At 47.4% G+C, this 23,371-nt stretch overlaps 1 protein-coding gene across 4 annotated transcripts in view; it reads right to left on the reverse strand.

Moving 5' to 3' along the window:
• Positions 1 to 23,319, reverse strand: part of SREBF2 (sterol regulatory element binding transcription factor 2) — a 60,846-nt gene extending 37,527 nt beyond the window's left edge. The window contains exons 1-3 of one of the 4 annotated variants that reach the window (XM_079937934.1): positions 22,967 to 23,319; positions 719 to 894; positions 463 to 604 (exon numbers count right to left, since the gene is read on the reverse strand). In XM_079937934.1, the coding sequence (XP_079794060.1) occupies positions 463 to 604; positions 719 to 894; positions 22,967 to 23,219 (571 nt within the window). In that variant the 5' untranslated portion in view covers positions 23,220 to 23,319. Of the gene's footprint in view, positions 1 to 462; positions 895 to 22,055; positions 22,078 to 22,966 lie in introns of those variants that run through there. The other 3 variants (XM_079937932.1, XM_079937933.1, XM_079937935.1) reach the window with 3 other exon arrangements.
• Between the last annotated feature and the right edge of the window lie 52 nt (positions 23,320 to 23,371).

Genomic DNA, 23,371 nt, shown 5'->3' on the forward strand with positions numbered 1-23,371 from the left:
GCCTACTGTGAGGCCCGCCAGTCGGAGACACGGCACCTATGTTAACAGGAGTACTCTTCTCTGCAGTGGACGCTCAGGAGATGTCTCCTGGATGAATGGTTCTCAACCTACAGGTGCTGAGATCTTCCTGGTACCTGGGTGAGTTTCAAGACTAATTTTATTCAAGCCCCCACCTCTAGTTACCAGGACATCCCTGTGGCTACTGTGCCCGCTGGAGTCTCTGACCACGCATCCTTGAAACAGGCACAGTAGACATTAAGGTATTTGAAGAGACCGAATGTGTTCCTGCACCACTATGCTTACGGCCAGCTACTGAAACCTCATTCAGACAGGGCCAAGTTGATAGGCTGTGTCAGCCCCAGAGAGGGCAGAACTATTTACAGTCTACCTCGGAAGTGTCTGCAAACTGGCACAAAAACTTTTGAACCAACCAATCGCTATTACATCTGAGTTCTGAGTCACCTTGAAAGCTGGTAGCTGCGTTCTGGTATATCAAAGGCTGCTGGATGATCCTCGTCTGGGGAGCGGTGCTGAATGTCGGGGTGATCATTACTGTCTGCTGCTGCAGCTGAGCTGGAGGCTGGGGCTGGGGCTGGGGGCGGGGCTGAAGAACGGGAGTTGCCCTTGGCGGAGGGGGAACCGCGGTGGGGGGAGCCTTGACTTGTAGGGCTGGAGCCTGGGGGGAGGTAGCCGAGGGCGAGAAGGAAGGTAACGGGACCTGGCTGAAGGACCGCTGCACCGAGGGGTCCCCGGCTCCGGCTCCGCCACCGCTGCTGCTGCCATTGCTGCTGCCGCTGTTGCCACTTCCACCACCGCCAGGGAAGGAGCTGCACAGCTGCTCTGAGAACAAGTCAGGGAACTCTCCCACTTGATTGCTGACAAACTGCAGCATCTCTGTGAGCAAATGGAAAGGAGTAATTCTACTGCCAACCAAAATATCTATTAACTTTCAAATTTGCTTAAGAAACCGAGGCATGAAAATCCAATAGCTTTCCCAAGACACTGCAGAGATGGGTCGCCTCTCTCTCATGGGGGAGTGGGACAGGACTTCACTTGCTTGATGCTCTTCTCCCTCCTCACCACCTCCAGGCTTGTTCTACCCACTTTCCTCATTGTCTGTACCAGGCCTAAGAGGAGCTACCTCTGTGCAGGGTGACTGTTCCTCTTGGAGGGTACAGCTGGTCACATTTTACGGTTGGGGTATTGCTGTCCTGAGTCTTTGGAGCTCAGCAGCCTTGTACTGTGAGGCCACCTCCAGTCTCAGCACTGCTTCCCATGGCAGGGGAGTCCCCAGACCCCAACTCTCCTCACCACAGGCAGACTCTGGGCCTTCTCTCCAAGATGGGCATATCCCTGGGCACTGTTGGTACCCTCAGGAACACTCGGGGATGATAAAGTTGATGGCCTCCAAGTCATGGAACTTTAGAGGTGGAATGGATGGAAAGATGATACACGAAGTCCAGGACAGGGAAATAACTCGGCCAAGGTCACACAGCTCATCGGGGCACAGCAAGGATTAGAACCAGTTCTCTGCCTCCCAGCCTCGCCTTCTTCGACTGTACCCCAGTGCCTTCACTGTCAGAAGGTCAGGGCAGAACAGCCCAGGCCCTGGACCCCTCTGGCTGTGCCCCTTTCCTCTGGGCAAGGAGCCTGTGGAGCCAAGGGGATGTGTCCGCTGAAGATCATGCCGCCTTCTATTGGCAGATCATGCTCCAAGTACCCGGGACCCCTAAATTCCCAGCCCAGAGGGCCTCTTCCCCTGCTTCATCCTCCCAATGGTTCACCCAAATCGAACTTAATCCACAACTAACAACTCATCTCTCATGACTCCTTCCTCCCCGTAGGGCTGCTCCCCATTAGGAGTCTGGGGCCTCAACTTTGACCCAGGTATGTTCAGATCTACAATTCTCTCCCCTGTTCACATTCTCTCCCCTTTCCTTTCCAACACATTCCCAAAAAGCTACTGCTTGTTCCTAAACTCCGGCACCCTCCTCTCAAAACCCTCAAGGCTGCAGCATGCTCTGATTTGGTCACCAAAAAGAAAAAACAAACAAAAACGAAAAACAAAGCCCCCAAACACTGTCTCCATTCATTCGTCAAACCTCCACCAGCAAGTCCCTCCCAGGTTTCTAGCAGTGTGTGTGTGTGTGTGTGTGTGTGTGTGTCTGTGTGTGTCTGTGTCTGTGTGTGTCTGTGTGTGTGAGGGGGAGGAATCTGGGCTATAAAGAGTCTTATGTTAGGCGAGCAGAAAGCTACCAGGGGTTTCTAGCACGACCTCCACACAGGATAACTGGAGCTTAGCAGTTCAGCATGTTCAGTGTTCAGTCAGTTCAACCTGCTGGCGAGACTGCATCTCACAAGATTCAATGACTACACGGTGGTGTTATTTACCAACACCTCGACACCCTGCTCTGTCCCCACTCAGCCGTCAGCTGTGGGAGGGAGAAATGGGCAGAATGCCACAGATACTGTAACCTGTACCAACAAATTCCAATTCCTTGTACATGATTAAACTAAGAAATACCCTCAAACTCAGCACAAAATTTAAACAAAACACAACTTGGTGCTGACACATTCCAAGCACAACACAATATTATAAAATGCTTTAAGAAATTAAGAGAAACCTAATAATTCGTTGAGCTTTCCAGAACTCCCATAAAATCCTGACTCTGGGGAATCAACACAGAGGACTACTTTGTGAGCCAAAAGAACATCACTCCCTGGCTGATTGTTCTAAGCCATGGAAAGCTAAGGAGGGCAAAAGAGGCCAGAGGGTAGATGGGCACAGGCTTTGGCACTAGGTGGGTCTCAAAGGGCCCATCTAATCAGCTGTGTGAACGTGGGCAAGTCACTTCTTTCTACACCCTCGTTTCCTTACAGGAGGCTGCCACAAGAAGACTCACTTGGCTTCTTTGTGGTGAGGATTAATAAGAAAATTGATGCACAGTGCTTGGTGGGGGCAGACCCTTACAAAGGTCCCTGTCAGTGGTGCTTCTGAAGCCCCACTAAACAGGCACTCAGCTCCACTTATCCTGTCGAGTGCTCTCTAGAACCTTTTGTTGGGGAGACATGGTCTGGCTGGTGAAGTAATGTACGGAGGTCACAAAGCTTAGTTCACAAAGCAGGTTAAGTGTGTGTAGGCAGATGGAATGCGACTGCTTAAATTTAAAAAAAAAATCCTTTTCGACCCACACATGAGGAGCTCCAGGGAGCTATCTCCAGCCAGGCAGATGGGCACGGGGCTGAGGGGCACAGAGGAGCTGTTAAGACTGAGCATTTGAAGGAAGAAATAACGAAGAGGTTCTTTGAGCCACTGCTGCAGCAGGCACGCTGGGCCTCCCGGGGACCCGTCTGGTCTGCGGTGACAGAGAAGGGGAGGCCCCGGTAAGTGGAACGAGGCCCACCCAGGCGCAGATCTGCTCAGTACCTGGGGGCTACACCTCGGGAGCGCCCCACATCTCCTGGCTCTTCCCTGTTCCCATCATTCAATCATTCGTGTGCTACGGACAGACAGGCTCTCGTGTCTGCAGAGAGCCATGAAACCTAGAGAAGGAGGCCTGGGAGAAGGCAGTTTTTGTTTTTTTTTTTTCGGTACGCAGGCCTCTCACTGTTGTGGCCTCTCCCGTTGCGGAGCACAGGCTCCGGACGCGCAGGCTCAGCGGCCATGGCTCACGGGCCCAGCTGCTCCACGGCATGTGGGATCTTCCTGGACCGGGGCACGAACCCGTGTCCCCTGCATCGGCAGGCGGACTCTCAACCACTGCGCCACCAGGGAAGCCCAAGGCAGTTTTTATGGAGGTTTGAAAATGAAGTTTGGCTAGACATGGAAGGCCAGACACGGGCCTCCTTGGAGCTGGGTCGCCCACCAGGGCCTGCAAACCCCAGCTCACCTTGAGGGGGGACTCCTGTCAGCCACCCTCCCCCACCAAGCCACATTCCTGTGTTTAGCTGCTTCATAAACTAAGATCTAAGTTGCTTGATAAAGTAGGCTGGGCCCCAAGAAACTATATCTGGGTTTTGATCACGTAACCAAAATTAGAGGCTCCGGCTGTCACCTGTGCCTGACAGTCTCAGGCTTCATCCAAGGAGACCCCAAGTTCACTTGTACTTTACAGAGCTCGCGACCTAGAGGTAACATAAGCCACTGTGTCTGGCTCAGTCTAGTGGCATCTACCTCAGAATGAGGTAATTCGAAATCTGGTCAGATTAATTCTGGTCAAGAATAAAGAATCGGAAGCCCCAAATGGGGTAACGCTGTCTCCAAACCGCAGTCAGTCAAAAATTCTTTCAGTGGGTATTTGTTACCTAGCCCTGTTAGGTGCCAGAAGAACTACTTTTACAGAAGTCATTTATTCTTATATTTTGAATTTATTATGGATCTTGTGTTAGACAATGTTTTAAAATAATTTTCTTTTTTAAATCATAAAAGTAACCTTCACTACCAAAAAATGTAGAAAAAAGTTAAATGAAAAAATAAAAATCATCCAGCAGGGCTTTCCTGGTGGTTCAGTGGTTGAGAATCTGCCTGCCAATGCAGGGGACACGGGTTCGAGCCCTGGTCTGGGAAGATCCCACCTGCTATGCAGCAACTGAGCCTGTGGGCCACAACTACTGAGCCCGTATGCCACAACTACTGAAGACCACGCGCCTAGAGCCCGTGCTCCCAACAACAGAAGCCACCGCAATGAGAAGCCCACACACCGCAAAGAAGAGTAGCCCCCGCTCCCCGCAACTAGATAAAGTCCTCGTGCAGCAACAAAGACCCAACACAGCCAAAAAAAAAAAAAATCATCCAGCAATTCCACCACCCTGAGACATCTACCGCCAATGTTTTGATGTGTATCCTTCCAGACTTCTTCCTATACAAGGCTTGCTTGCAAACACAAGTGTGCACATGTATGGGATGGTTTTACAAAAATGGGATCACGCTGAAGATGCTATTTTGTCCCTGCTCCCTTTGGGAACAATACATTGTATTGTATTATATTAATGCACCAGACTTTAACCACTTAGTGATGATGGACGAGTGCTTTCATCTTTTCACCATTATTAACAACACTGACAAAAATCTTTGAACAAGCATCTTTTCCCATTTATCTGATTATTTTCTTAGGATAAATTTCTAGAAATTAAATGGCTGGGTCAAATGACAGGTATATATACTTTGGAAAGGTTACAACAATCTATACGCTTGCCAGTGTTTCCCCGCATTTAATGGGCTGGCCAAAAAGTTCAAGTTTTTCTGTAACGTCTTATGGAAAAACTCGAACGAACTTCTTGGCCAACCCAATATTTCTGTCCATTTGATAGTTGGAAAAAACAACATCTAATTGTTCTAATTTACATGAATGCGTATTAAATGAGGTCAAACATCACCCCCCCCATTTTACTGGCCATTTGTATTCCTTCTTTGTAAATTGCCTGCTCTTGACCTCTGTTCATTTTTCTACTGGGCTGTTTGTCTCTTTTTAGTGATTTTAAAAACTTTCGTACATTATGGATATTTGCTCGTTCTTATATATTTGCAAATATTTGCCCCACTTTGTTGGGTTTTTGTTGTTGTTGTTGTTTCGTTTTTTTGCTCAGGAAAGAGAATGGCATACTCACTGAGAGCTACCCTGGCCTAGCGCTGTAACCTGGGGCAAGTTTTACCTCTCTGAGCCACAGTTTTCTCACCTATAAAATGTGGCTAACAATTATATCTAACTCGTCATGTTGTTGAGAGATAATTCACATAGAATCTACAGCACAGTGCCTGGCACTTACTATTAGCTAGTACATGTTATACACAGTGGTTTCTGACAGTTAGTTTTGCTTTGACTTTTTTTTGGAAAATTCAGATTTGTTCCAATGCATTGGATGTATTAGGGAATAATTTGGGCATAACATAAATTTCGTGTTTACTTATGCATGAAAGAAACACTAAAAAATGCAAAAAACCATACCCAGCTGAAATGAGCCACACAGGAAAACAAAAAACGCACACATTTCAAACATCCACCAGCTGTCAGATCACCTGCGTGCGTTATGAGCTGTAACCCTCTACATCTGGGGTCAGAAATTTCCATCCGACTTCAGAAAGCCTTCCTTCCATCACTTCACAATAACTTGCGAGCTATAACCTTCCAACGCCTACTTCCACAAGCAAACCTCAGGTCTTTTTTAAGGTAGAGTGCTACATTTATTGTGGTAGTTATACATTTCTTAGCCACTTAACATCTGTAAAACTGTGCTGTTTAGGGGGTCTTATCTTATTTTTTATTTATTTTTACCATTTAATTTTAATTTTTTTATTGGGCTATAGTTGATTTACAATGTGAGTTTCAGATGTACAACACAGTGATTTCAAAATCTTTATAGATTATACTCTATTTAAAGTTATTATAAAATATTGGCTATAGTCCATGTGCTGTACAATAAATATATCCTTGTAGTTTAGTTATTTTATACATGGTAATTTGTACCTCCCTATCTTTTTTTAGAATGCCTACTTATTTTTTCTCTCTCTTTTCCGGTCACCTATGAAGTTTTTGAGTGTTATGACCCTAACCCCACTTTCCCCATAAGCCCTGTGGTTTTTACTGTGTAATTTTGCATAATGCGGTAATTTTTAGGAATGTGTATGTTCCATTACAGCAGAACAATTTCAATCCTGTGCAGTAAAATTACATGGTTTCTGTTCCTCCTCCCAAAGATCCTAAGGATATTGACCTAAACTTTCTTCAGTTACTTTTGTTCATTTCATCTTTCACATTAGGTCTGCCCAACAAACCTACGAACACAGAAGCATGGTGTGTGATGTGTGTAAGGCTGTTGGGAGTGAGATGGACCACAACCGTGGGGGAGAGGGAGGTAAACACAAAATCTAATATCCAGCAAGAATCCTTCTTGAGCAACAAGTATCCTGCTTTCAAGCTGACGATCCTGTCTCCCCTCCTAGGATGATTTTTTTCTAATAATTAAAGAATCTTAAAATTTAAAAAAATGAAGTAAAATGTAGACCCATATCAAGCCTGAGGGTCAATGGTAAGATAACTCTTCGTTTTCCCACCATCTTGCTGTTTGTGATCACCACTGCTTTCCCAGGACGTAAAACATCAATTATCCCCGTTCAAGTCACCCAGAGGGGCAGGTAAGGAGCTGGGTTGTCAACCACACCCTTCAACCCAGAAGCCCTGAAATGCAAGCAATAACAGAAGGAACAGGGGGACAGTTACAGCAGGCAAACTGCTGCCTTAAAATTGTTCCACTCAAACACCAGGAGGCACAGCCATTTGGTAAGAAGCTCAGAGCACAGGGACACAATTGTATACTTCAAGGGAATTCTGGGTCACCATCCTGGGGAAAGGGAGTCTGGAGGAGGCACTGAATGACACAGGATGACAAACTAGTGACCTGGGCATCCTATATTTTAAGCGAGGGATGAGTAAACTCTTTTTACTGGCAAAGAAACCACAAAGGGAAACGGGGTGGGGAGGTGGGGTTCTTAAGTGCTTGTGTTCCACAACACACACAAATGTGTCATATATTCCTTTGCACATATCAAGTATTACATAATAAAATAAAACATTTGAAAATTAAGAGAAAAAGAAAACACAAAGAGAAGCCAAGTCATTCTCAAATGGCCTCTGGTCTGCTCTGTCTGGCTCTCTCGCCACCTGCCCAGGCTGGGTATCAGGGGCAGCCCCAGAGGGCCCCAGCTCAGTTGGCCGGTCCTGGCTTCTCTGGTCCAACACAGCAGGAGACCCGAGCCAGCTCTTGAGTTTCAATCAAACGAGAGTGATCTTTGGCACTACCTTCAATTGCTCTTTCTTCTTCTTTCCGCTGCCGTGAGTTCGCTATGAATTCCTGGCAGGTCTCCTTCCGTAGTATCACAGAGTTATCTCTTTGCTCCACTTCCATACCCTGCCTTGATTTCAACCGCAGCCTTCAACCCAGTGACAATCGTCTTCTTTGAGTATCTTGTTGGTCCAACAGTCTTTCAAAGCAAATCAAACTTCTTGAACATGAGCTTCCTACCAATTCCTACCAACTGGTAGCTTCCTACCAATTGCTCCCTCCTACTCCAGGGGATTTCACTTCCCATTCACCTTAGCTCATCATCCAGCCTGGAAAAATACCCACTCCCTTCCTTTTTGGCACATGCCTTTGTGGGGTGGGGGAGGCAGCCTTACCCTTTCTGCTTGTTACAGCCCTCTTCCTTTAACTGCACAATTCCATTTCAAAATGACTCACAATTTCTTCCACCAAGGACTCTTTTCTACCTCAGATCCAGCCATCTTTTAGATCTTGAACCCAACTGTGATTTATTTGTTAAGAAAAAAAGTCTAAAACTTGAAAATATGGGAGATTAAAAAAAGTACAGTTCTGGGCTCCCCTGGTGGCACAGTGGTTAAGGATCCACCTGCCAATGGAGGGGACACGGGTTCGAGCCCTGGTCTGGGAAGATCCCACATGCTGCGGAGCAACTAAGCCCGTGCACCACAACTACGGAAGCCCACGCGCCTAGAGCCCGTGCTCCGCAACAAGAGAAGCCACCGCAATGAGAAGCGGCGCGCACCGCAACCAAGAGTAGCCCCCGCTCGCCGCAACTAGAGGAAGCCCCAGCACAGCAATTAAGACCCAAAACAGCCAAAAAAAAAAAAAAAGTACAGTCCTCTTTAAAGTCATACCAGAGCATTGCCTAAACTCTGGTTTAGACAATGCTCTAAAGGTCATCTGATGCTCTACAGAAACATAAAGTTGTCTGACTTCCTATTTACTACTGATTAGGCACACATTCTGTAAAATTAGATGTTCTCATGTAGAAAATAAACAAGTTGCAAATGATTTCTCTCTGGTAAAAAAGATAACCTTGAAAGCTTTGTTTTTATTGCCCTGTAGGACATTAACCAGTTATGCATCTAAATTTGCAATCTTATTTCTTTCCAACTATGTAAATATCAGTTTCTTACTTTCCCCTTGAATCCAGCCTGGTCATCCTGCTGGTTTTCTCAATAATGTTAATAAATCTTTGGTATGTGCTGATGATATATTAGTGTAAGAGTTATGTTTTTCACCTTAAAAAATTTTATTTTGCCATATTACATACAGTAAGATATATTTTTGTGATGCTTTTCTTTTTTTAAAATTTATTTATTTATTTTTGGCTGCATTGGGTCTTCGTTGCTGCACGCGGGCTTCCTCTAGTTGCGAGAGCGGGGACTACTCTTCGTTGTGGTGCGCAGGCTTCTCATTGCGGTGGCTTCTCTTGTTGCAGAGCACGGGCTCTAGGTAAGCAGGCTTCAGTAGTTGTGGCACGTGGGCTCAGTAGTTATGGCTCATGGGCTCTAGAGCACAGGCTTAGTAGTTGTGGCGCACGGGCTTAGTTGCTCCGTGGCATGTGGGATCTTCCCGGAGCAGGGTTCGAATCTGTGTCCCCTGCCTTGGCAGGCGGATTCTCAACCAGTGTGCCACCTGGGAAGCCTTTTAATGCTTTTCTTATACCTTGTGTTCTACAAGCACCTAGACAAAATCTTCCACTCCCCTGTACCTCTCCAGGCACTAAGCACTCTGGTAGTTAAAAAAATTGGCATCGGGCTTCCCCGGTGGCGCAGTGGTTGAGAGTCCGCCTGCCGATGCAGGGGATGCCGGTTTGTGCCCCGGTCTGGGAAGATCCCACATGCTGTGGAGCGGCTAGGCCCGTGAGCCATGGCCGCTGAGCCTGCGCATCTGGAGCCTGTACTCTGCAACGGGAGAGGCCACAACAGTGAGAGGCCTGTGTAACGCAAAAAAAAAAAAAAAAAAAGAGTTCTGGTTATGTATGAAAACTGGGAAACAGGCCACCTATCTCTTAGGGACTGTGTGAAGGAAGTGTGGCAAAGAATCATATTAAAGAAGAAAAGCAGGAGGTCAAACAGGTAAACCAAGACTTAACTGGAAGGCCAAACAGCATGGGGATTCCCAAGTTTAAATTCAGAGAGAACTGGCTGTGGAATCAGCAGCACTGGGTTGTGAATCTAGTGATGTAATTGTTGTGCTGCCTTTGGAAAATTCATTACTCTCCCTGAGACTGTTTCTTTATTTATAAATATGGGAATAATCCAAACTCCTATGGATGCATATTAATATACAGAAATATGTCCAGCACGTAATAAAATGTATTTGACTTTTTCATAGTTTCTTTTTATCATAACATTTGAAAAAGGGACATCTCTCCAGGTTAGATTCCAATTTAACCTCTGAATAAAAGCCAACAGTCACATTACTGATGTTTAAAAGCAAAAACAACTCAGTGACAAAGCTAATAAAACTTATTTTCTAATTAGAAATCAAATTTATAGTTCATATTTTATTTAAATGCACAGAAGGTGGTTATGACTAAAATTAAATTAATTTCATATTGATTCTATGTGAACAACATGATAATCAGCTATCACTGATACCTACTTAGCACTTTACACAAACCCAGATGCTAGTATTATTATTCTACTTTACAAGTGAGGAAAATAAGGTTCAGAGAAGTTAAACTACTTTCACAAGCCTCTCATGTAAGCTACAAAGTGGCTGGGCTGAGATCTGAATTTATATCTGTATTTAGGTTTGTCTGAGTCTCCCCTCTATGCACTCTATTTTCCCTACAAAACAAACATTTCTTGGATTTTACAACTTGGGAGAAAGATGCAAGACAGACCTGGAGAGACAGTAAAGTACAGGGAATCTGGGTGTGTGTGGAGGGGGGCACTTAATGTAATCCGTCTCATTACTCTCAATATGAAGTTCAATGTTAATGGAAGAAGATTCATCTCAGGGCAACACCCATGTAACTGACTCATGGGGGAGTAGAGAGATTTTTGCCTGACTGCATTTTGCAAGTATACCTCCCTCCCAAATTATTAAATTATTCTCCAAATGAGACCTTCTGCCTTGACAAGATGCTCCCTTCTAGAACACCTCTCTTTCTTCAAACAAATAACAAATCAATGAAGACACATCCCTTAAGACATGCACTCAACAAACATTAACTTAGCCTACCATGTGCCAGACACAAAACTGAACACCTTCAAGAGGCACATGTTCTGGCAAAGAAACCCTGTGTAAACACTCGCCAGGGCCAGCTGCTGAGTGCTGGGATGAAAAACGGCACATGATGCAAGAGGAACCTGTTGGGAGTATGTTGCTTAAAAAGCTTCTGTTGTTGATTTTTACTGCGATTTATCTCATGTTTGTGTGTGAGTATGGGTGTATTTATAGACAAAGTTTAAATGTGATTTATTTTTCTTTACTAGAAAAGAACTTCATTAGCAGTGTCACCCAGTCGTAAGTCATGCCACGTGGCATGCGGGATCTTAGTTCCCTGACTAGGGATTGAACCTGAGCCCCATGTATTAGAAGGACGGAGTCTTAACCACCGGACCGCCGGGGAAGTCCCCAGTTGTTTCTGCTTTTAACACCTTGCTAGCAGCTCCACACGTCGCGGTATACAATTCAAATCACCCCATGAGGTAGCTTCAAGCACTCTTTTAAATGAGTTACTCTATGCACAGCACTCAGAACAGTGCCTGGCACAGAAGTGCCTGAAAGGGGTGATGGTGGTAGGGCTTGTTACACAGGACGAAACAAGCCCAAGTCCAAAGAGGGGGTGCGAGGCAGGTGAGTCAGCGAGCGGCAGGCTGGGGCAGGAGCCTCCTCCACCCTCGCCCAGGCCCGGTGCTCTTTCTGCAGGCACCCTGCTCCAGAAGTCGCCCCAACAAGCACATTGGGGGGCTTCCTCTCAGGAGTCCCTCCACCCCTGGGGCTGCCCCACCTCACAGCAACTGGGCTCTAGAATGTCCCCACTCATGCGACAGTCCCACCCTGTGTCCTGGCCGGGAACCCAGGCCTCCAGCCCTTACCCAACACCAAATTAAAGGCATCAGATTTGTTGACACTCCCCGTTTGAAAGGCTGTCCATCTTATTCCATTTATTACTTTGAAATGCTTGCTTTTAGAAAGAGGTCAAGAACAGACTTTGAGAACAACAATTAAGAAGAAAAAACTCAAGCCAATTACTAGCAGTAATAATAAAAATAGTATAGTAATTGTTCATGTTTCCTGAGCTCTTACCATGTGTCAGCAATTACATTAAGCACTTCACACAGATTTCATCACTTAATCTCCACACTTTGAGATGGATGCCATTATTGCCTCCACTTGACACACAAGGAAGATGAGGCACAGAGAGCTAAAGTAACTTGTCTAATGTCACGCAGTCCGCAGGTGGCAGAGCTGGGATTTAGAGTCAAGCTCTTAGCCACCATACTGGACAGATGCTTCGTTTCTATTATTGCATAGACGTCACCAGACAGAGCCTGGCATCAGACAGATGCTCAGTAAGAGCCTTGTTCTCAAATGAGAACGAATACCCCCAGCTGGGGAAGGGAAGGAGTGTCATCCCAGGTGTCCTGTAGCTCCCAACCCTTCGTCTGCTCCCACCCGCATCGCACTGTTCTCTCTTTCACTCTCCTGGAACAAGAGGCTAAAAGTTGAGGAACAGAGAGTAAGATGCCAAGGAACGCTCCCGCACAATCCTGTTCGAGGGCCTGGCGTCACATAATGCCAGGTGACTGAGTGTCCACAATGTCTGGCAAAAGCCACTTCTTCACCTGAACTGTCCTCCCGTGGGTAGAGTCTCCAGAGCTGGGGATCTCAACCTTTTTCAGTCCTTAAAGCATTCAGGCAAAAGTGAAACACCCACAACGACTCACCAACGTACCCTTCCATTCATTACCACACCCCCAAATCTCCCTCAAACTAAGGACAAAAATAATACTTGCAAAGCAGGTTATTAAATCATGCTACAAACAGCCACCCAGCACGCGCATACAACTGTGCACTGCAGTGCCGGGAGTGGGACCCAGCATAGAGGAAGGGCTCCGAAGTGTCGTTTCCCTTCCCACCCCCAACCTCACAGGGAAGACGGAGAAATCCAACCAACTCCACAAACTATGACAAGGGCGAGAACAGACAGGTGCCTCACAAAGAAAGGGCTGTCAGAGGGCAGAGAGAGGACTGACCCATCCTGGCAGGCAGTGAAAGTGGAGCCTAGAAGGGTGAAGAGACTTTCATGAGTTAGAGAGAGGGACATGTATTGCAGGCAAAGGAAACAGTCTGAGCAAAACCACAGCACCAGGAAATGTCCTGGGAGGAGATGCAGCGGACAGCACATGGAACAGAGTGGAGAGGTGGAGCTGCTTACACTTAAGTTGTGAAAGGCCTTAACGGTGCCATACGGCATAGCACAGAAAACATAGTGGACATCTGCAACTTTTGTTTTGTCTGTCATCCTTCAACCCGACCCTCCCATCAGCACCCTGATCTTCCTTTTGGAGAACGCCCACTGGGTGGTCTTGGTGGTAAGGTTTCCTGCAGGTCGGCTCTGATGAATGCATGATCCCACCAGGAACATGACTCTTGCAGGAATGACCCCAGGAAGCAGAGACAAGGCAGAGATCGCTGAGGCAGCGCGGTCCTAAACAGGTTGCTCCAGGCTCTCCTCAGCTGGACTCTGCTGCTGAGCTGCCCTTGGCTCCAGCGCATTTTCCAAGTCTGACTCTCCAGGTTTTCTGATCAGTCTGTGCACCATCCTTCCAATAAACTCCTTTTCTGTTTGAGCTAGCCAGAGGCAGCTTCTGCTGCTTATCACCAAGCCTCCTGACTGACACAGGACACACTGAAGCAGGAGAGGGACCCAATCAAAGCTGTGTTTGAGGAAGACAGCAAACAACAGTCATCAAGAGTATAGCCTGCAAATCACCTGAGCACAGTGGTCAAACCTTTCAAAGTGGCTGTACCCCGGTGGGGCTCTTAGGCACATTAAAGTTTGAGACCGTCTGTTCTACACTGTACTATGGCCACAGTGAATCACATATGCCCAGAACATGCCAAATTATTCCCAACTTTGGTCCAGCTCTGTCAAAATGAACATTTTGCCTTTCCAAATTCTCCTTTCTAAAATGCTGTTCACTCACCCTTCACAACTCAGCTCAAACGCCAAAGTCTCTGTGAAGATTTTCCTACTTCCCTTCCTTAGTGCTCCAAAAGCCTGGAGTTTATTCCTCTGTTCTGGCCTCTTCTGCATTTTGCTTTGTATTCTGACTGGCTGCTTAGATGTCAGCTCCGCGAAAGTCGGGACAGTTTCATTCATCTCTAACACCCCAGAGTCTAGTGATGTGCTGCGAATGTAGTGGATACTCACACTGAACTGGAATGAACAAAATTTTTTTAATTAAATTTAAAAATTTTAAAACAACTACTGACCAGAACAGGGGCTCCTAGACAGGCTTCCTGAGTCAGGGCATCTCCCACCTCATTCCCACAGGGCAGGGAAGAGTACAGGAGGCCATGTCAGAAGGCCCAAGTTCAACTCCTGACTCCACTTCATGAGCCCAGTAAACCATGGGCAAATCATTTTATCTGTCTCTATGTCTTCATCTGCAAAATGGATATAAATGGATATAAAAATCAAGCGCCTCACAGCACTGTTAGGAAGACAAATGTATCAGAAGGACTTCTGTAAAGTGTAAGGCCTCGTAGGAATGTCCACACTTAGGAAGAAGCATTATTTCCACTTGTTGCTATGGGATGGTGAGGGCCTGAGCTAAGAAGACACCGGTTTAACAAGGCAGTTCCACATCTGGTTCAGTAGCCAGAGGAATTTCATCACTGTTCCAAACTAGACCCTGAACCCAACAGACCAGATGCAGAAGCCAGATTATAAGGGACATTTAGACATGTATTCATTAGCAATTCCAAAGGCCTGAGAGATGCAGAAAGAGTCCTGTTTTCCAGTTTCCAAGCCCTTCAATGGTTTAGGATTAGTTTCTAAACAGAGGTTCCCCAGAGAGCCTTACTTTGAGGCCCAGGCTCTGGGATCTGCTACTCTTTAAAAAATTCCATCATGTCAACAAAGTTTAACCCTTGAGGCTTGTGGTCCAGAAGTGGAACACTTTACCCTGTTCTGTGACTGCTCCTTTGTGTCCCATCCACCACCTTCAAAAGGAAAAGAACAAACATTCCAAAACTGTATTCTAAAAAAGGGCCCTTGGTCCTAAGAGTCAACTTGCAAACTGTAGTTCCTCATTCATTCTCAGATAGAGTCAAAGAGAATGTTATTTTCTGCCCTCTTCCTTTTATGTGCTGTAGCTCACTCAAGTCTTACAACACCTGTGATGCAGACATCCCCACTCCCCACCCCACAGCAGAAACTAAGGGTTAGAGAAGTGCTGCAGGACCCAGGGGAAGTCACTTGAAGTGCCCAGCACAGGGCAGACCCTTCCTGATAAACACATGTGGTCTGAATGTGTACCTGAGCAGAGGATCCTGGGTCTCTCCAGCCTCAGCCCACCACTCCACCTTGTGTTCACAACTCTGAAGCCCGCTACATCAGATGGGGATTTGGCATGGAGTAGAGGAAAAGTACATGGGTTTTGGACTTGGACTCGTGTGGACCGAGGTCACCATTTTATGACTTACTAGTTGTGATCTGGGTCTCAGTTTCTTCATCTGTAACACACCGTGGAATTGAAGAAAAAATTAAGAGCAAAAGACAATGTAGGTAAAGGGCCATACACACTGTGTGAGGATAGGGACCTTGCTTACCCTGCTAGTGCTGTACCCAGAGCCCAGCACAAAACAGGCCCTCTGTAAGGGTCTTAACTGCAGGTCTAACCAGACATGGTGCTGGGCATGTAGCGGGTGCTGCCTACAGTGTGATTTCAAAACCTCATGAAGGATGGAAAAGTAGCAGTGACTGCAGAGACAGTCAGTAATTAATAAAGAATAAGACAGTCACCTTCACCTAGAGAACTGATGCACCTCAGGATAAATGATGGTACACCTGTAGGATCAAGATGAAACGGTCCCATATTTGTTATCAAATACAGTGTATGTCTGTAAGAATCACACAATGGAAAACAGCAATCACAAGTCAATTTCAGTCCTGCCCAACAAATAATCACGGAAAGCCCACCCAACTAGCTCAGAAAAACTACCACAATTGACTTTTAAAAGTTCAAAGGAAAGTATTGTGAGAAGTGAGGCTATTCATAACAAAAGGGCATTTCCTAAAACGTCTGCAGATGTTGGTGAAAGGTGGTCTGAAGAGAATCAGAATGAAAGGAAGCAACTTCCAGAACACTATTTATAGGAATGGAGAGCCCCAAAGAATTTTTATGCGAGGATGGAGGATGCACTGAAATTCTGGGGCAGCAAGGGCTGCCACCAAGACACCAAGAAAAGGAACCCAGACAGGAAAGAGTCCCACTGAAACAATGTAAAGCAAGAAGTCATTTTTCAAGTCCCCCAAGGCAGAGGGCTGAAAATAAGGAACTGCTGCTGTACCTTCAGGAGCAATTTTAAAAGTATAGAGAGCAAGCAAACCAGACAAAGGACCACTCCAAGAAACCAAAGGCAGCAGAGGAGTAAAACAGCCGCAACCACTAGGGTCCTGGGCAAGCAAAGGGAACATTAGAGGCACAGGAAGGGATTGCTCAGAAAGTTGGTGGCTGCCCAATGACTGTCCAGTGGTCTCAAGTATAGAAAAGAAATATGAGGAACCAGGAGGCCAGGACAGAGGGGTCTATACATGTGCATTGTTGGGGGGCTGGGGCAGCATCAGCCCTTAACTGGCATACATGTGGCAAAGAGACAGGCAGAATAAGGGACTAGAGTTCCAGACTCTAGCTGGAAGCTGAGAAGGACAGGCCCTCTCCTCCACAGTGGTGGAGGAGTAAACTGGTACATCTAGTGAGGAGAGCAGTTTGACAGGACCTATCAAAACCACAAATGAACCAGAAGAGGATGTTAGTACCTGCCCCTTCCTTTCACATGTTTTATCTCATTTGACTCTTACAGCACCTATGGTGTAGATATCACCACCCCACCCTGACGCACACTTCCGGTCATTTATCCTGCTCCAACACCTGCACATGTGTGAAGTGACGAATTTACACAGCTATTCGCCACAGCATGTTTTTCATAGTGAGGCTGGAAACACCCTCAAATGTCCAGCAAAAAGGGACTGGATGAATTACAGTGCATCCATACAATGGAAAACCATGCAGCAGTGAAAAAGACTGGAAAGATCTCTAAGGTACGCTGTTAAGTGGAAAAAAAAGGGTAAGCTGCAGAAGAACACAGCTTAGAGCACGTTATTTGTGAAAAATAAAAAGGGGGGCAAAAATGAAAATCCATACTTGCTATTTGCTTCTATTTGCATTAAGTTTTGAAGGATGTAAAAGAAACTAAAAAATTAATAACTTGGGGTTGTGGGCCCTAAGCAGATGGTGACAGGGCTGGGGGCAAGACTTTTCACAGTACCCTTTCATACTTTTTATTTTGTCATATGAATGTATCACCTTTTTGAAAAGATGAAAATATTTTCCAAGTGGTAAGTTCCAATCACCACAGTAATTTATAACACCGGAAAAGTTTTAAAAAATGAAAGGGCTACAGCTGGCAGTGTGTAAGAGCTGTCACCCAGCTCTTCACTTGAAGAGTCCTTGACGAGAAACACGCACCAACGAACTGACTCCAAAGTGATCTGCTCATCTGTGTTCAGGGCAACAGTACTTATGTTAATGAAAAACTGCAAATGATGCAAATGTTCCACGGGGACATGGATAGGTATTTGCCCCCTCAGATGAATTACACTGGATCACAGGCAATTATACCTCAACTGTTTCAACATACAGCAACCCGTAAGTGAAAATGCTGTAACATTTCATGTGCACGTTAATAAAGTTCAGACAAGAATCCAGCAGGATAGACAATTTGATATTCAGGGAGCGCTATTTGAATAAAGTTGCTTAAGAACTTCTTTTTTAAATTATGAAATTGAGAAAAGAAAAGATCTATTCGATACAGGAGCAAAAATACACTTTTTTAAAAATGCCAAGAAAAAATGCCAAGACCTGAGCTGAGTATGAGAATGACAGAAAAGACTGACATGAGAGGCAGGCAGCGCTCAAGAACATTGGACCAAAGGCCCAGGTGTGAATGCAACACGTTTGTCAAGGGCGAAACCAAACAGACCCAGGAAGAAGGAGAAACCCCAGGAGACTGGTTCAGTGGTCTGAGCAACCCTAGAAGATGTATCCCACGAAATGGAACCGGATGAGACCAGGCGCTAAAAACTGGCAGAAAATAAATAAGCTAAGAGCAGCAGCAGCTCTTTCAAGCCAAACACTAGCAACAGTGATATATGTTCTAGTGTCAAGAGAAAGCTTACATCTTCAAAAAGGGGTAAAAAGTAGATCTCTGCTTCACCTCACTGAGCAGTTTTTCCGAAGTATGACTCACTGGAGAGACACGAAGCCAGTTTCTACCCGTCTCCTCGCCTCCCTGCCAGTGGTGTGCTGGCCACACCTTCCCCGACACAGGCTGGCCACTCCGATCTTCCCAGTGATGTGGACACCTCGACTAGGGGCCCACCCAACACCTCAACCTGAAGCGCCTTCCTTTCCTCGTTAGACACACTTTTACAGAGCGCCTCTCCAGTGCCTGACTGCTGGGAGAAGCCAGCAGAGGCCCAAGACAGTGCCACCCAAAGGCTCAGGAACAGCAAGTTACTCTGAAGCCTAGGGCACAGGGTGGGCTACCAGCAAGAGGACTGTACGAATGTAGGTATCTGACTTTGTGAGCCCTTCAGAGCCCACCAAGCAGGGACAGTGACTGACAGCTCAGCCCATCAGTGGACATCATCGTGGAGTTCAGAACACCAAGGACAAAGACAAGAGCCCACAAGTTTTCAGAGAAAACGTGTCACACACAGAGGGTCAGGAATTAAAATGGTATCAGATTTCTCAACTACTGGAAGCTAGAAAACAATGAGGCAATGCCTTCAACCTAAAATTCTAAACCCACCCCAACTATCAAATTGGAGACGTCAGAATATATTTTTAGAGGTAAAGCCCCACATATTTACCTCTAAAGTACACTTCCTTAGGAAGCTACTGGAGGATGTGCTCCATCAAAACAAGGGAGTAAAAAAAAAAACAAGAACTAGGGAACAAGGGCTTCAACATCGCCCCCGACCCCGGGTGATGGTTAAGGGTAGACCCAGGATAAGTGTGAAACAGCAGACCTAGACAAGCATCAGATGGGGCAAAAAGAGGGAAGGCCCCAGGAGAGACATCAACAAGGGCGATAAAAGGAACTGACTGGACTTCCCTGGTGGAGCACTGGTTGAGAGTCCGCCTGCCGATGCAGGGGACACGGGTTCGTGCCCCGGTCCGGGAAGATTCCACATGCCACGGAGCGACTGGGCCCATGAGCCATGGCCACTGAGCCTGCGCGTCCGGAGCCTGTGCTCCGCAGCGGGAGAGGCCACAACAGTGAGAGGCCCGCATACCGCAAAAAAAAAAAAAAAAAAAAAACTGACCACCAAACTGAGTTTCTGTCACAAGATTTAAGGCTGCATTAGTTACGGGAACATGGAAAGTAAGCAAGTGAATAAATGGGGCTACTATGAGCGCTAGGAAAAAACAAACAGCGACAAAAACCGTAGAGGATCTACCCAAGAGAAAAGAAAACATATGTCCACAGAAAAACCTGTACCCAAATGCTCACAGCAGCTTCATTTATAATAGCCAAAAAGTGGAAACAACCTAAATGTCCAACAACTGATGGATGGATAAACAAAACACGGTGCATCCATATAAGGGAACACCGTGCTGCAACACGGATGAACCTCAACGTTATGCTAAGTGAAGAAGGCCACATATTGCATGATTGCATTTATATGAAATGTCCAGAATAGGCAAATCCATGAGGACAGAAAGTAAATTAGCTCACCGAAAAGTTGCTTCAACCTTCTCCACGGAGAACAGCTGCCTCTACTTGTCCACCCGCCCCCCGCTCACTCCTGACTTCGTTCTGGTTTACCTGGCCTTGGATCACCCCATCTGACTGCTGTGTCAAAGGTGGAACTCCTAATTGCCAAATCCCATGAGTCCTTTCATAGTCTTGTCATCCGTGCTGTCTTCTGCAGCACTATCTCCATCATCCACTAACTGCTCCTCAAAAAGCTCACTTCCCCTTAGGTTATTATGTTTCCCTCACCTGATTTGACCTCTGGTTCCATCTTCTCCTCTCACCTCTATACTCAACTCATCAGTATGGGTGGGTGACTAGTCCTCAATCTCCATCCCCAGTTTTAACCTTCTCCTATCTGCCTCCCATTTCCTACTAGCACCTCAATTTCAGTCCATTTAAGACAAATTTTCATCACCTCCCCAAACCAGCTCTTCCTGCTAGCTTCTGAGCCCTCCCAATGCCCAGGATCAAAGCCTTAATGGGATCTTAGGATTCCACCTCTGCTCTGCCTTCAGGGCCAAGTTTCACTGAGGCCATGTCCTGTCACATCCAGCACCTTGCACAATGGCCACTTCTTATCCCCATCCCATCACCTTCTTAGGATCATCACCTCACATCCACATGGCTACCTCCTAGAGGCTGGCATGTGCTCTCAAGGTGACACATACCCTCTCTCCCCCACTACCCACAGCATCTCTTCTTCCTCACCCAACCAGCTCCTAGAAGCATCTGGCTGGCCAGCTCTGACCTAAACCAACACCAAGGGCTGAGTCTAGTATAACTTAGAATCCTGCCTAGCTCAAGGTCCCTGGATTCATTCAGGCACCCCACAAATATTTAATTCTAGGTGAAAGAAACAAAATGCAAGGCCCTGGCCCTCATGGGGCTGATGTTCTGGAGGGAGATGGATGGGTAAGTTTTCAGGGATATTTGTGCCTGCAGACCACTGGCCTTCAGCCCACCCAACCCTTCTTTCCTCTAAGACCCACATCCAGGGCCATCTCCTTGGTGTGGTCTTCCTGGTAAGCCAGCCTTTACCAAGCTCCCTCCACGCTTACTTTCACTAACTGCTCTGCATAACTGTGAGCTGTTCTATACTCAGCACTACAGTTTTACTATTATTCATCTCAAACTCCACAAAGCCATAAAATTCTATCTTTCCTATCTTTTCATGTTCCCTACAGCTCTCACTTGAATACTTGTTGACCAGTGAAGACAGGGAGCCATTTTCTCCCAAATCTAATATGGAGCCCTGTGAAGCCATGGAACCACTGTGGTAGTTTCCACAACATACATATTACTCAGAAATCTATAGGGATAAGGTTAATACTTAACTACCAGGTACTTTAACACATTACAAATTAAGATAAATAAGAATCAGTTTTGGAATGGGAATGCAAAATGCACATGAATTTCTTTGTGTGAGGTTGCTAGTGGACAGTTTAGGACATGCTCCTTACTGGCTGTGTAACCTTGGGTAAGTTAATGAACTGCCTTGAGCCTCAGTTTCAGGATCTATGAAGAGGGGATGAATGTAATATAACAAGCAGTCTCTACCTGATGGTACTTGTTAAGGATTGAGGACATTAATGTGCAATGACTGCTTAACACGGTGCCTGGCACATTAAGTACTCAAAACATGTTAGCTGCCCTTAAGTTCCAAGAACGTCCCTCCCCCATTTGTCAACACATTTCTGTATTTCTGAGCATTCAGTGGAAAAGTCTGTAGTTAGACTTGGGGCGTCATTTAAGGGTCTTACCACACTGTCTGTATGACCAAAATCAGAAAGAAAAGTCAGGCCAAGGGGTGAAATGTTACAGAAGCAAAATGGGAAACGGATTCTTTTGAATTAGCTGTTGCCACTATCTCTTCCCCTGGAAGAGAATCTTCTGCTGCCTCGGTTTCCTCATCTGTATAATGAGATTGTAGTCATCATACCTGCCTGCAAGGCTGTAGTGAGATCTTGGACATGAAAGCACTTTGTAAACTCAAGAGCACAATGCACCTGAGTTACTGATTAAGAGTATGGGTTCTGGACAATCTAAAATGAGCGACCTTAAACAAGTTAACATTTTCTGGCCTCACTCTCCTGTAAAATGGGAGCAAAAAGAGTATCTATCTTAAAGGACTGTAGTAAGGAATAAGTGAAACAATTTAAGCGTTTGGGGCCTAGAATATCAGAAGAACCCACCTATTCAGAGTTATTATTATGATGACTAACCTATTCACTGGACTCCTCGCCCCCAAGGAGCAGGTGAAAGCTTGATGGAGCAGCGACACCAACACTGGCCCAGGAACTGTGCTCCGTAACCAGCTGGGTGACCTTGGGCAAGTCGCTGACCCTCTCCAAACTTTGGGTTCCGTGATCACAAAATGATCCCTGTGCTCCTACCAGCTCTTCCTCTCCGCTGTTAAGGTCGCCGGAACAAAGGCCACCCGCTCCCCAGCCTCTCCCCGAGGGGCCACAGCTCAAAATTCCTGCTGCTCAACTCCCTTTGCAGCGCAACAGCAGGAGCGCCCGGGTCTCTATCCCGGAGAGATGCGTCCACACTCCGCCGCCACCGCTCGCTTCATCAGCAACTTGCTTCTGCAGCCGCTCGCTGCCCAAAGTTTTCCCAGGCGCCAGGAGACTCGGCCCTGTTTCAACCCCGGGAAGACCAGGGGTGAGGGCGCAGAGCCTGGGGTCCCGGCCCGGGGAACCCCAAAGCCGCCCACGCGGTCGGGAGTGGAGTGACAGGTGCGACGCGGAGCCACTGGGCGGGCAAGCGTGACCTCGCACCGCGCGTGTAGGAGCGCGAAGGAGGCAGCGGTCGCGCGCTCTCCTCTGGCTGCTCCCGCCAGGCCCCCGCGACGCCCCCGGCTCCGCGTTCCCGACCCCACGACCCTCGCTGCGCTTCCGGACACGAGGCGCCCCGAAGCAGATCCCGCGGCCTGCCCGAGCGGAACGGCCGGGAGGGGCTCAAACCCACAGCGCCCGGAAGGGCTGGGGACAGCCGGGTCGACCGCGCCTGCAGGGTCTTCCCGCGCGAGACGGGGCTGCCGGGGGGTGGGCGCACGCGCACCCGCGCGCGCCGCCGTAACCCCTTCCTCCCCGAGCGCCCCCGCACTCCCACCCACCCACCCACCACTCACCGTCGATGTCCCCTAGGGTCAGCTCGTCGCCCAGCTCCGTGAGCGTCTCCATGGTCTCCAGACCGCCCAGCTCTCCGCTCCCGTCCATCGCCCGGCTCGGTGCAGAGGAACCCCTGCCGTCCCGCTCAGGGAGACGCGGGGGCGGTGCCGCCGTCACCGCCCATGACACCCAACAGCCCCCGCCGGATACCGCCTCACCGGCCGGTGCCAGCCGCCGCCATGTTTGCGCCGCGCGGGCGGGGCGGGGCGGCATTGCCCCGCCCCAACCCGCGCCCTCTGTGGCCCCGCCCCCAGGCCGCGCGCGCCCCCTTGTTTGTTGTCAATGGGACCAGGCTTGTCCTGGCCAATCGGCGCGCGAAGCGGCGCGTGGGGTGATGGCGCGTCAACGATCAGCAGCTCAGATTT

Source organism: Stenella coeruleoalba, assembly GCF_951394435.1.
Source record: "Stenella coeruleoalba genome assembly, chromosome: 11".
NCBI classification, from domain to species: Eukaryota; Metazoa; Chordata; class Mammalia; order Artiodactyla; family Delphinidae; genus Stenella; species Stenella coeruleoalba.